Raw genomic sequence first — 14,046 nt, 5'->3', positions numbered from 1 at the left:
CCCACCCCAGCCGCTACCCCAGCAATCCCCCCCCCAGCAGCAGCTCCTCGAGGCGCAGCACCGCCGGCTCATGCCCCATCCCAGGTAAGGGGATCCCGCTCTCACCAAAGGATGTGGAGGAGCTGCGTCAACCTCACACGGCCTGTGAAACCACAGCCGTGCTGTTCCCCCCCCCAGCAGCAGCTCCTCGAGGCGCAGCACCGCCGGCTCATGCCCCATCCCAGGTAAGGGGATCCCGCTCTCACCAAAGGATGTGGAGGAGCTGCGTCAACCTCACACGGCCTGTGAAACCCCAGCAGTGCTGGCAGTGTTGGGTTTTCTTCTCGAGCTCGCCTGTGTGCACTGAGAATGTGTCTGCCAGAAGGGAGGCTGCAGGGCAGGCTGCACCTGAAGGTGTGCCAATCCTGTGGGGATCCCTATGGTGTTCTTCTAGCGTGCTCCATTATTGGCAGTCCGAGGAGGATCATGATGGTGTTACAGGGGTCCTGTCCTGTCTCTGCGTGCATGAGCTACATCCTCGTAGCTGCTGTTCCAAGCCATGCAAGAGACTGTCCACTTGTCTCATCAGGTTATACACACGGAGGTCTTGCTGCTCAGGGTCTAGGTAGGCTTTCCATCTCTGTGAGGGAATGATGCCACTGACCTGCAGCACACTCTGTCACAGAAAGCATCCTAAATCCACACCGAGCTGACAGTGCAGAGAGAATTACTGTAACTCAGCAGAGATGGAAATGGATGCCTGGCCTTGTCTTGATTGTGTTTCTTGAGAGAGGAGTGATTTTTTTTTGGAAACATATGGAAGCTATTTGTGGGTTGTACCCATGGATCAAGAATCAGAGGATGAGACTTTGCAATGATGCTTCATTTGGAAAGAATGCTACGGATAGGAAACCCTTTCATTCCATGCCCTCTCTGTCTGAAAATTGTGTGTTCTTCTCATCATTGTTTTGCTGTGCATAAGCTGGATTTTAGGTGGATTTAATGATTAGCTAATAATTGGGTAGCAAGTATGTTCAAGGCTGAGGAACTGATGATACAAGTGTTTATCTCTTAGTCATAAGCTGAATTCAAATAAAAGCACAGAGCACAACTCCACACAGGATCTGCTTTGGTAAATGCTGTCAGTATTGTATTTGGAAGTGGGCTGTGGTGTGGAAGAAGGCAGGAACCTCTTGCCAGTGCTTGTCTCTGAAAGCACAGCTGCAATGGAGGAGGATGTCTGGACCCTTAAAGGTGTGGGGCAGAAGGTCCCAGTAATGGGAATATGGGTTATGCCTTTGAAAGTGAAACCTCTGAACTGTGGCTGCATGAAAAGTTATTTACTTAGCAGTTGCCTGCTCCATTTGCCCTACTTTTTTCCTGAAGATTTGCTTTGCGATGCCTCCACTGGTAAGTGGTAACTCATCGGGAAGCAAAGGGTATGAGTCTGTCTGTAATGCAGAGCCTGCTTGTGCATCCACCTTGTCTCTTGCCAAATGTGGACACTGATCAAGCAGCACATGCTCTTCCCCTGAGCAGTTCAAATAAGCAATAATCATGAGACTCAAATCCCTAGAAAAATCTTGCTGTATTTTCTCCTGCCTGCAGTGGGAGCAGAGCAGAGGGAGAAGGAGCTGGAACCCAGCCTGGCCTGTCCATCATCCAAAGAAATGTTGGCAAAGGCCAGTGAGAGTAAATCCTGCTTTCAGTCACTCCTGAGTAATCTGGTTGTGAATGAGGTTCCCCAGGAGTTTATGGACTGCATGGGAGAGAAGACAACCTGCAGCTTCTTTATGATGATGGATAACGGCTGAAGCAGGGGCACATTTTATCTTGTGTGTTGTTTATGGGGCTGACTGTGGCAAAAAAGAAAATAGTGCAAACTGCATGAAGCTGCTGAGAAGTTGTTTGGTTTCCTCTTTTTCTCTCCATGTTGCCAGCAAATAACATCTCCTGCAAACTGAGCATATTTGGGTGCCACAGGGCGTGAGAATGGATTGCTATGTGATGACCACGAGGGAATGACAGCCCTGGGTTCCTCTTCCCATCATCCCTGACACCTGCCTGGAGTGTTTAGCTTTGGACACTTATTCACAAGCCCAGCCACTGGGGTTTTCCCATGGGTTCTTGACAGAAATTCCAGTGCCCACCCCTGTCTGACCCTGTTGCTGCTCTCTTTCCCACAGGCGGGCCCAAGAGCGTATGTCTGTCCAGCCTCACCGCCTACACCCCAGCTTCGACTTCAGCCACCAACTCCAGACTCCACAGCCCATGGGGCCCCAGCCCAGGTATTTGGCAGAGGGCACAGACTGGTAAGTGATCCCTATTTCACTGCTGCATCCAATGAAGTGTTTAAAAACTCCTGTGAAGGCTGCAGGTGTTGTAAAAATGCCATCAGGGATCAGGGCTTTGATGAAAGGTAATGAGTCAGCTCAGCAGTTACAGTGTGGGGAGTGTGCAGAGGGAAAACTCATCTCTGAGAGGGCTGTGAGAGTGTGAAAGCCTCCTATATAAATAGAATCATTGAATCATTCAGGTTGGAAAAGCCCTCTAAGACCATTGAGTCCAACCATTCCCCAGCACAGCCAAGGCCACCACTAGCCCATGTCCTCAAGTGCCACATCCACATGGTTTTTAAATCGTGCCAGGGATGGGGACCCCAACACTGCCCTGGGCAGCTGTGCCAGGGCTGCTGGACAGCTCCTTGGATGAAGCAATTTTCCCTAATATTCAATCTAAACTTCCCCTCGCACAACTTGAGGCCATTCCCTCTTGTTCTGTCCCTTCTACCCTGGGAGCAGAGCCCTGCCCCCTCCTGTCAGGGAGTTGTGCAGAGCCAGAAGGTCCCCCTGAGCCTCCTTTTTTCCAGGCTAAGCCCCTTTCCCAGCTCCCTCATCTGCTCCCCATCAGACTTGTGCTCCAGACCCTTCCCCAGCTCCACTGCTCCTCTTTAGGCACACTTCATAGTTGTTGCTCATAACTTTTCACCAACAGCTTTAGAGTGAAGCCAAGCATGAATTCTCCCAAGGGCTCTTCATGCTGCAGGGCACAGACAGGGTTTTTTCCTGGTAGACCATTGTCTGCCTGAACTAGACCTTCTGCTGTCCTTCAAGCACTCAAAACCCAGTGGCAATAATGTTTTCTGTGGTCCAAATTAGGGAGAACCATGCTACCCTGCAATGTAGGGTGGTGTGAATGGAGATTTCTTCACCATCCTCCAACTGTAGTGTTCAGTACCCTGGAAAAGCTTTGCAGGGAATTGTTAATTTCATTTTCAGAGCAGGCTGAGAGCTCTTGAACAGTTAATAAAGTATGGTAACCTGGTTGAAAGAATGAGAAAATAAAAACATACTTCTGAGTAGCTGCTTGTAAGCTGAGCGAAGTCCATTCTGTGCACTGAATGGAGAAAATAGCATGCGAACTTGTAATTAGAGACAATCGCAATGTATTTGCACAAGGGGACCGAAATAAAATGGAAATCTTAATGATGGCATTTCCTAACATCTGAGCACTTCACTCTGCAAATGAAAAGTCCTTTTAACCCAGGGTTGTTGTTTTTTTCCCCCTTCAGCGCACAATACACAATCTAAAATATGACCACATCCTTCTGCAATTTTCTTCTCAGGTGTTCCCATTACTGGCACTCCTGTGGGCTGAATGTGGTCGGGGTGACATTGTTCATACTGGTTTGCAAAGCAGTTCATGTACCATCTGGATAGAGCGATTCTTTCTGCCTCTCTTTCAGCTCAGAGTGCTTAATTATAATCATTAGAAGTATCTGATAAAGCATCACTAAATGCCCTCCTCCTCCCTCCTTTTCTCCCCTCTGTTGCTCCATAGCCTTATAAAACCCGAGGAGTGGGGGTGACAGAAATCATACATGGTGGGCATATGTTTGGGTGACTCACTTTCCCTTGGGGCACACGAACAGTTTTGCCCAGTGACAAATATAGAAACTGCCTTCTAACGTGTTACCCCTGGATGAGCAGCAGCAGCGTTTCCTCGGAGGCTGTAGGTGGTGGGCACTGCCACAGGAAGTGGAAGTGGGGATGGAAGAAAAGTCTGAGGAAAGATCAGTCATCTCAGACAGCCCAACCCCAGTTAAAGTTTTTTGGTGAAGTAAATAAACTCCCATTTAGTTCCTTAAATCATCTTCTGCACACATGTGTAGTGATGACCATCCAGCCTGTTATATGGAGTCTTACCCTTCACTCCTTGGCTATTGGCAGCCCATTTACCACAAGCATCACAGCTCTTGAACCTCCCATCTGAGCTTTAAGATGCAGGTGAGGTCATTCATGTAGCATGGACTAGAAAGTAATAGTTAGTTCTGTTCTCCTTCAACAAGTATTCTCTGCTCATTCAGCCCCAAACCCTGGGACTACACTGTTCCATGCTGTATTCTGCTTTGGACACATCTGTAGACCCACAGCATCACTTCAGGAACCTCAACATCTGATCTTAAGGCTCTAGATGCACAAACAGCTCAGCAGTCCTGTTATTGCAATTGCTTGTGCAATTTAAGAATGGCCATTTGCCTTTGAGAGATCTCTTCAGTCCTTGATCCCAAAGCACTCCATGAATTACCACATCTATTTTATAGACAGGGAATATGGGAAGGCAGAGAGGAAGTGGATCAAGGTCATGCATCAAGAAAGTGGCGGGGCTGGGAATGGACCCAAAGCCTCCTGATTTCCAATTGAGCCCTCCATCAACCTGGGAACGATCTTAAGCAATTGGTTAAATATCCAAAATTGGGACACAGGAGCTGGAGAGTGCCCAGACCTGTGGGTTCTCACCCTGGTTGTGCTCTTGCCATTTCCGTGCTGTGTTTTGTCCTCTGCCCAGTTTTGTCTGTCTAGCACGTGGCTAGCACAGGGCCAGCAAAGGTAGTCCCTCTCTTGACCTCTGTTTAGAACCATAGAAGCACAGAATATCCTGAGTCGGAGGGGACCCACAAGGATCATCTCATCCAGGTTAGTGCGGGTGTTAGGGAGTTCTAGAGCACTGGTGGTGCTGCCTGATGCACAGGCTGTTCTGGATGAAGGATTTCTGCATCTACTGTCCCCTCATGTCCCCATCTTCTGGTGGGTGAAAGCAGTTTCACAGCTGCTGGAGGACACATCTGGGCTGCTCCTAACAAGCCATGGTATGCACTGCTGCTGTCCTCCATGCAGGGGAGGAGAAGTTGGAGGCTGAAACGGGAAGCCACCCTTGTGCTCTAATTAGCTTTGTTCTGGCAAATGTGAAGACAATTGTTATTAGAGCACCGGATTTTGTAGTGATGATAAAGCGAATGATGTTCAAAGCACTTGTTTGCGGAGTGACTCTTAGGCTGGAAAGAATAGGGATCAGCTAATTGGATTATAGGTGGAAATGCTGCATTAGGCCCACTCCCTACACATGGTGTGGTGGTGGTGGGGTTATAGTTTATGTCTGTGTATTGGATTGAGCAGAGCCATGACGCTGGTCATGACAAGTCCTGGGATTGAGCTGGGTTATTTTACTGGAGGATAAAAGTGCCCAAATTCACCAAGCTGAGCTCCAACTTTGCTGGCCTGGGCCAGGCTGTGTTCAGGCAAGCAGGGCCATCAGGGATGTCCTGCCCCATTGGTGTCGGCCTGCTAGTTGTGTGACACACTTTCCTACAGCAACCTCATAAAACCTTTATGTTTTTTGCACAAATCACAGTTCTGGAGTTCATAGGATGGTAGAATTCCAGAGTGGTTTGGGTTGGACAGGACCTCAAACGTCATCTTGCTCCAACCCCTGTCATGGGCAGGGACATCTTCCAGTAGACCAGGGTGCTCCAAGCCCTGTGCAACCTGGCCTTGGACACTGCCAGGGATCCAGGGGCAGCCACAGCTGCTCTGGGCACCCTGTGCCAGGGCCTCCCCACCCTCACACCTCACACCCTCACTACCCTGAGGCTGGATTCAGGCAAGGCACAGTGTCCTTTCACTCCCCAAGTCCTACCATGATCTCTGCTGGGAGACCTCCAAGGAGAACACAGGCACATCAAAAAAGCCCACAGACAGTGCCCATCTAGCTTCTAAAAACTACAAGAATGGTTCATTGTTGAGTCCCTTGAGTAATTACTTGTATTCCTGCAAAATATGCAAGGCAAACTGTAATAGATTGCAGTGCTGGCAGCACAGGAAGGTCCTGGTCTGACCAGACTGGGTTGCTGAGCCTGGGTATCATTTTGAGCCACCAAAATGCTCTTGCTCTGAAATTAGCAGGGTGCATCTGCACAGCTCTTGACCCCAAATAACTCAAATGCTATCTGGCATAGAAACAACCCCTCACTCCTCCGTGGTGGCCTGGTGGGTGATTCCCCAAACCGGAGGAAACTCCTTTCCAAGCAGTGACATCTCCCCAGGCTGAGGAGCCCAGAGCAGCCCAGACCTCACCAAGGAGGTTGCCCTGTGAGCATGCTCTGGTTTGCTGCAGTCCTTGAATACAACCATGCACTCAGAGCCACGTCTTCCTCCTGGTGCCCACAGGGACCTCAGCGTTGACGCGGGGCTGACTCACGCCCAGTTCCAGGTCCGGCCGGTGCCCCAGCCCTATCAGCATTACTTGGCTACGCCTCGGATGCACCATTTCCCCAGAAGCACATCCTCAACGCAGATGGTAAGTGAAACGTTTTTACTGAGAAATGTTTTATGCATTGTCTGCCAGAAGGCAGTCAAAATAAAGGCTGCTATCTTTCTATCACCTGTCTTCTGCAAATCCCACTTATCTCCGGCCGTGGGAGGGAGTGTCTGAAAGGATAATGTTGCATCACTGCACTGGATTAGAGAAAGAAAAGAAAAGCTCAGCTGTTCTGGAAGGATTTGGTCCATTGCTTGCAGCACCATGTTGACAAACTGGTCTGCAAAACATGTGCAGGATGTGAGAGACTCAGGAGTTAATACTAATAATTTTATTAATATTGGAAGAAACTGTGATCTCCCAGGACTTTTTGTATGTGGAAGGATTGGCAGTGGGTGACAGCCTTCCCTGATGTCAGCCCCAAGGACCATCTCTCATCATGTCGTTGCTCTCTACATCAGCTTTGATGCCACCTGTAAAGGTTTTGCATTACCTCTTGCACAGGTGGAGGTGGGTTTGATGAGAAAACAGGCTGACTGGGGTAATTTTCTACCCCTTCTCCTAGCAGGGTGCTGTTTGGAGCTAATTGATGCCAAGTACTGCTAATCCTTAAAACATCCTCAGAAATCCCATGAGGGTGCTTTTCCCTGGTGCCATAGTCAGACTCTGACACCTGTGTACTACAGCAAGCCTTAAAGAAAAAAACAATCAAAGCTTTGATGAAGAGAAATTCACCCATTTAAATGAAATAAAATTTCGTTGTAATCTAATCCGTGTTGGGAGTTTGGAACCACGATGTTATGGATGATACAGGAATTATTATAACAGATAATTTATTTGGAGGAAGTGCATGTTCTTTTCATTATAGGAAATGTATTTGATAAAACCTCATTTTTTGTTATCAAAAGGCTTAAATTGGTGAAGGTGTCAAGCTGCTCTTTCAATTTGAATTTTTAAAGCACTAGATTTATGTCAGGGTACACAAGGGTTTCCTGTGGGCAAGTACAGGTGGCTTTATTTTCCTCCCTCACTTCTTGCAGGTTGTTCATGAAATCAGAAATTACCCTTACCCTCAGCTTCAGCTGCTTGCTCTTCAGGGACTGAACCCAAGCAGGCACACGTCTGCCGTGCGGGAGAGCTATGAAGTACGTATCTGGAGACTGGAATTATTAATGTTTTAAGCGCTGTGAATCTGTGCAAGCTCTGGTACTTTTTGTGGCGTGGCAGCTGCAGTGAGTCTTTCAGCAATTCTAGTAATAACTGGGAAGTGATGGGATTGAGTATGGTAAAAAATCTGGTTTACTCCTAGGGGCTCTGGCTCCTTTCATGTCTGTGAACAAAGTGCTCCAGATCTGTGGGGTTTTGTTTCCCAGACTGTCAGATGAAGCTCAAATTCCACCCTAATTTGTGAAATATTGGATATCCAGCTCTTTGCCTCGAGCTCTTAGTTATTATCCCAAGTGCCAGGGATCAGATCCATCATTACAGCATGGCTGATTTGGGTTTGATGGACATTTCCACTGAGGAGAGAACAGGAGGGAGCCTCGATTGCCAGCAGGTATGGTTGTGTGGTGGGAGCTGGTGCCTTGGGAGCAGTGGGGATGGCACTTTCCTGATGTTCCTGTGCCATAGGAGCTGCTGCAGCTGGAGGACAGGCTGGGCAGTGTGAGCCGGGGCGCCGTCCAGAACACCATCGAGAGATTCACCTTCCCCCACAAGTACAAGAAGGTGAGTGCCACGAAACCACGGCACAGCTGCCAGCCCCTCTCAGTCGGCCAAGGGCCGTGGGCACGGAGCAGGCAGAAGGAAGGACTTTGGTGGGTCACAATCCTCAGGGTTGGCAAACTGGCACCATCAACCAAAACATCCCCCGAGGCGTGGGAGGAATGTAAAACCCAGCAGTGGTGCTTTAATAACTTGCGGGGCTCCCGGGGCGGAAGCGGTGGCGTAGCTCAGCTGGCTGTTTCTCACTTCTAGGCTAGGAAGCTGCGGGCCAAATTTTCAAAAGGGTCTCAACCTTCTCCCACCCAGCGGGTGCAATTTCCCCCCTGTCCGCACCTGGTAAGAAAGTGCACACCACCAAGGGGCCTTCGTGCATGCAAACCCGCCCCGTTCTGCATGCAAGCGGCGCTGCCCCGCGCCCGCCCTGAGGGCGGCGGCTCCGCGGCCTGGGGGACCTCGTCCTCCCCTTGCTTCACAAGGGGTGTCTCCTCTGTCGGAGCTGACCTCCTGCCCATGAGGAAATGGGTGGCACATCTTTGGGTTGTGCTAAGTAGAAATTGGGAAGGATGCTTGTCTGGGTAGTAATTTTGTGCGCTGGTCACTACCCGGCTGGAGGGTAGGGATGTTGCATTGCCCAGGTTGGATGTGAGGTAACTCCTGCTGCACTTGTCTCTCACCGCGTCTCCAGTGAACCCAGGAAAATGATATGAATAGGAATGGATGTGTGGGGAAAGAGGAAAAGGGGGAGCTGACAGGCTAAGCACTGCCCTGTGGTGCAGCATGGGGCCGGCCCGGTGGCCAAGCTGGCATGGGGCACAGTGGTTGTCCTTCCTGGCAGTGGTTGCCCCATGACTTTTGGGGTCTCCCCAAGGAGAAGTCTCCAGCAAAGGAGACCATGGGGCCATCCCCACTGCAGGGAAGCGGTGGGGGGCTGTATTGGGGCAGCAGAGGACAGGCTGCTCCTTGGGCCACTGCCACCAGCCTCTCTGCCACTGGCCCCGGGAGGAGATGTGCCAACCAGCAGCATGTTGGTGGCACACTCATCTTGCTGGCTGTTTTGGCTGGGCTGGCTTCTCTGAGCTGGAGGATGTGGCTGATAGATGGAGATCTTATTATTTATCTTCCTGCAACTACCAAGGCTTGGGAGGTCATTAGAAAGGAAAGGCCTAACCAAATGATGTCTTTAACCTTGCTGCAGAGAAGACCACAGGAAGGCAAAGCTGAGCAAGACGATGGCGAGGAGTCAGATACCGACGAGAAATGCACAATCTGTCTGTCCATGCTTGAAGACGGAGAGGACGTCAGGTAAGATCCTTTCATCCCCTCCTCTGCCTCTCGATGCCATCTGAGCTGTGTTTATTTGGATTAATGCTGCTGTGCACTGCTGGGGATGTGTCTGTTCTTGTCCTGAGAAACTCATCTGGGCTGTTGCAGGGTCTGGGAACCCGCATGCTTTGTAGGTGGACATTGGTATGGCCTGTAGGCAGGAAAAGACCTGCAGCAGCAAGGGGGCCAAGTTTTTATAGTTTTTCCTGGGTTTGGATCACCTGCTTCCAGGCTGTGCCAGCTGGCCAGGTGTCAAATTGTCAAAGAAGGGTGGGTCAGACAGGTCTCTGACAACCATCTGGAGCTTGGGGTCATCAACATCTGAGCCTGACAGATGACCAAAGTATGATAAAATGCAGTGTGAGTGTGAGGTCCAGGAGAGCTGGGCTTGTGTCCAAGACAGAGCTGCTTTATTGTAGAATAAGTAAGATTACTCTGCCCACATGGTCACAGGGAACAATCCCCAGCCAGCAGAACCCCAGCTGTCCCTAACAGACATCCCAGGCTGTTGACTGGGTCAAATCTCTACTTGTGGCAGAGGATGGGGACAAGAAATTTGCAAGGGGCTGAACTATCATGGCTGAAGGGACTGCAGGTGAGAAGTACCCAGGTCTGATTCTCACCCTTAAATTGTCAATAAAAGCTCTGATCCTCTTGCTGTGAGTTCTTGTGGTTCAAGGTTCCTCTGTATCACAAAGCTGATATGTGATGATGGCAAAGGTGATGCAGGTGAAAAGTGACCAGGTTGCCTGGGGACACCCATGTAGGAATGGTCTGGAGCCACCCGACTGCTAATGTGACACAACCGTGAAGGACTGAGGGGCTTTGGAGCATAACCTCACTCCTAAAAGGTTAAAAATTAGCAGCCAGCACAATTAATAACTGGAACAACTCAATTCAGGGTGGTGTGGGGGCTTCTGATAGGCAAGGAGGACACCATCTCCAGCCTACTGCCCTGTGTGAGCTGGCATGGCTGGGAAAGGCTGCAGGACCTTGGCAGCAATGGTGTCACCACAGCAGTGTTTCTCACGTTCAAAACAGCCCCAGATGCTGTTTTTCAACTCTTCTTGGTCCCTTGGGCCTCCTCCATCCTAACAGTGGTATTTTTGTCTCTGCAGGCGGTTGCCCTGTATGCATCTCTTTCACCAAGTGTGCGTGGCCCAGTGGCTGGCCACCAGCAAGAAGTGTCCGATCTGCAGGGTGGACATTGAAACTCAGCTCGGCTCGGACAGTTGAAAAGACTAGCTGGACACACCATTTTCCTTACCAGGTCGTACGGCCATAAACCCTTGCAGCGAAATTTTTTGCCTTCTGAGCCATTTGATTGAGAGGGGAAGTCTGCAGGCACGTTAGTGAGGAGGTGGAGGTGGTGATACAATATCTAGCAGTAGGGAGATATTGCACATATACGCAGGATACAGGCCCAGTGAAAGGGAGCTGGCATTCCCGGAGCTCAGAGACCCCGTGCTGCAGAAGATTTTAGTGTTGAACATGAAGGAACTAGTTGTAGTCCGGCCTGTCAATCCTGCTTTTAATGGGGATTGTATATATACCTCTCAAATATGTAGAAACATGTTAGGGGTCCTTTAGCTATTTCTATGGATGGCAGCTGGAGCATGTTAGCTTAAGAAATGTTGTGTTTGATGCCCTACTCATCTTGTGGTGGACATGTTGCTGTTACCTAATTTGCACCAAATATTTTTTCATAGATTCCTTATTTTGGTGCCTGATAAATACATTGCAGAGGGAGAAAAAAGACGTCAAACTTTCCCACCCCTTGGGGTGGGGGAAAGAGGAGAAAAAGCAAAATCCTGTTTACAGTCAGAAGGGTTTGCGCTCTTTGCCTCTGCCGCGTGTGCTTCTTTCCCTTGCATTTACAGTGTGTTGCAAATTTAGAGAAGCTTAATGAAAATAAAAATAAAGATTGGGGATAAAATGAACGAAGCAATAGGGAAAAGCTTCGTTCCTGCTTGTCTGCTGGTGCTGGACACTTTCTGTAGCAGCACAGTATTTGAGTAGATGCTGTTTCTTTGCTTTCTGTATCTTAAAAAAGTAGCTTGTCATATCAAAATCCAAGGAAGTTCTGTCTACATGATTGCAATTGTCCGTGATGCTTTCTTCTGTGAGCTGTGTGGCTGGTTGGCTTTGCCAGCACTGCTCCAAAATGATGGTTATGGGAGCCTGCGCCTACAGCTGTTCTTTGGGGTGTAATAACCAGAGAGGTGCTGAGAGGTGCAAAATGCCGACCCCTCTCCCATTGCAAAAGCATCTCTTGATAACGGGATGGAGGAAAACTCGATGCTCACAAGACACTGCCGAGACCATGAGCCCTTGGGTGTGGGAGGGGAAGGCAGGGTGGAGGTGGGGTTGCCACTTTCGGGAGCCTTGCTGCTGGGCTGTGACCCGCCTCAAAGCATGCGCACCCGTGCCCACGTGGGCTTGTGTAAGTGTTTCAGGCCGTGTCCACACGGAGTAATCAGTGGTTGTCAAAATGAAACTTAATCACATTAACACTCAAAACAGAATTAAGAGGTAATACCCAAAGGAGCGAGCTGTTGTGATCCATGCTCCTCCTGAAAAAAAAAGGCCTCAGCACACCAACCGCAGGGACCGGGTGGAAAATCCTCGGGAAAACCAACATTCACAACCAAAACCTGTAGTTTTCTTTTTTTTTCTTTTTTTTTTTTCTTTCATACTAGGGGAGAAAAGAGCTGCAGAGGAGCAGCAGGGGAATTAGAAACATAACCTATTGAAAATGCTGGTGTGGTGGGAATGATTTCTGGCTCCTCTGAGCATCTGTTTCACTGGAGAGAAATGCTCTCCCAAGTAGATTCAATCATAAACTATCATCTGAGAAACTGCAAGATTCACATGAGCTGTAACTGGAAAACACCAGCCTCAGAGGCACCACACAGATTTCTTTTTTCTTCCCAATGAGAGAAGGGAGAGAAGGAGGGAAGCCCCATGTGAGGGTGCAGGAGCCTCTCTCTTCGTGTGCTCATGCAGGTGGGAAGGAGTGGAGGGGGACAAATGGTGACATATAGAGAAGACATAAGAAATTCTTGGCTGTGAGGGTGGAGAGGCCCTGGCACAGGTTGCCCAGAGAACCCTGGAAGCGTCCAAGGCCAGGTTGGATGGGATTGGAGTGACCTGGTCTAGTGAAAGGTGTCCCTGCCCATGGTAGGGGGTTTGGAAAAAGATGAGCTTTAAGGTCCCTGCCAACCCAAACCATTCCATGACTTTATGACACATTTGCCACCCAGCACAAGTGACGGCTTCTTGGGGGATGTGGTGGTCCCAGCCCTGATGTCCATGGGTCAGGGAGTGGCCCATGAATACCTATAGGGCTGGGTCCACCAGCATTGAAGCAGCATTACAGATAATACTAATAATACTAACAACGTGGACAAGCAAAGCAAGGCTTTGGTGGTAAAACACACTCTGAGCAGGTTTGCTCTGTCCAGGTGTGACCTGGAGGGGCGAAACAGGGAGAGTAACAGGGGGATTGATACCCTCGCTGGGTGGGCAGGGAACGAAGAACGCTTCTGGACCGCGTGTTTTCTTTTAAAGCCTATGAGAAAGTGTTACTATTTGCCTAATAAACAAGCACAGTTTTTAAAAAAAAAAAATCGAACAAACTTAAAAAAAAAAAAAACAAAACAACAAACCTTTGGTGAAGAAAAGCACCAAACTCCCATGGTCTCGTGTGAGTGACTGATCCCAAGGTGCGTGCGAATTTACAGTGTCTGGAGTTGTATCGGTGTGTCAGGTTCCTTTGCATTTAAATAATTTTTACAAGTAGGTTGCGAGTTAGGATGAGTTTAAAAACAAAGCGAAACAAACATCAACAACAACAACAACAACAACAAAAGAAATCTAGAAAAAAACCATCAATAGTTTACAGGGTTTTGTGAGTTTAAATGCCTTATATTTAACAATCATAATTTATGACTAACTTGTAGATATTGTGGGTTCTTATTTAATTATTTTTATAGTTGTTTTTTTGCATTTTTAATTATAATTTATTTATTTAGAAATTACTACTAATTTTTTTTATTACTCCTATTACCTCATTTTTGCATTGTTTCTGGGAATGGAATGCTTTGCATGCATCGGTACTTAAAAAAAATTAAACAGGGGATGTGGGGGGTAATGCTTATCTTGTCAAAAACAAACAAACAAAAAAAAACAAAAAAAAGAGAAAAAAATCAGGGTGTGTGATTACAAACTGTATTACTGTGGTGCTGTTACCTTGGATACATTCCATAAAAATGCAAACCTTTGATTCTGTATGCTGTGACATAGTGGAAAACTGCAATATAGTGACTGTGTTTAGCACATATATATGAACATTATTTGCACTCATAATCAAACTCTGGTGATCCTTTCACTTGTGTCCTTGCGCATTGAAGGCGATTAACG

General features: G+C 48.4%; 1 protein-coding gene across 4 annotated transcripts; it reads left to right on the top strand.

Moving 5' to 3' along the window:
- The first annotated feature begins 6 nt into the window (after positions 1–6).
- On the top strand, positions 7–13,853 carry RNF165 (ring finger protein 165). Of its 4 annotated transcripts, none has more exons than XM_017743718.1 (8): positions 7–84; positions 2,166–2,291; positions 6,486–6,615; positions 7,617–7,721; positions 8,209–8,304; positions 8,554–8,637; positions 9,497–9,603; positions 10,743–13,853. In XM_017743718.1, the coding sequence occupies exons 1-8, from the start codon at positions 71–73 to the stop codon at positions 10,858–10,860; spliced, it is 780 nt and encodes a 259-aa protein (XP_017599207.1). In that variant the 5' UTR covers positions 7–70; the 3' UTR covers positions 10,861–13,853. The 4 variants fall into 4 exon arrangements, with proteins under 4 accessions (XP_017599207.1, XP_017599209.1, XP_017599206.1 ...); XM_017743717.1 differs by lacking the exon at positions 7–84 and adding an exon at positions 171–224; XM_017743720.1 differs by lacking the exon at positions 8,554–8,637.
- The last annotated feature ends 193 nt before the right edge of the window (positions 13,854–14,046 follow it).

The sequence above is a fragment of the Corvus brachyrhynchos genome, unplaced genomic scaffold (genome assembly GCF_000691975.1).
Source record: "Corvus brachyrhynchos isolate BGI_N302 unplaced genomic scaffold, ASM69197v1 scaffold8, whole genome shotgun sequence".
In the NCBI taxonomy this organism is placed as follows: domain Eukaryota; kingdom Metazoa; phylum Chordata; class Aves; order Passeriformes; family Corvidae; genus Corvus; species Corvus brachyrhynchos.
The sequence above is the reverse complement of the archived record's forward strand: the minus strand, read 5'-3'. Positions and strand labels throughout refer to the sequence as shown.

Coding starts and splice junctions, on each gene's coding strand:
- RNF165 (XM_017743718.1), top strand. Junction 8,638..9,496: donor TTCCCCCCTGTCCGCACCTG/GTAAGAAAGTGC, acceptor ACCTTGCTGCAG/AGAAGACCACAGGAAGGCAA. Junction 9,604..10,742: donor GAAGACGGAGAGGACGTCAG/GTAAGATCCTTT, acceptor TTGTCTCTGCAG/GCGGTTGCCCTGTATGCATC.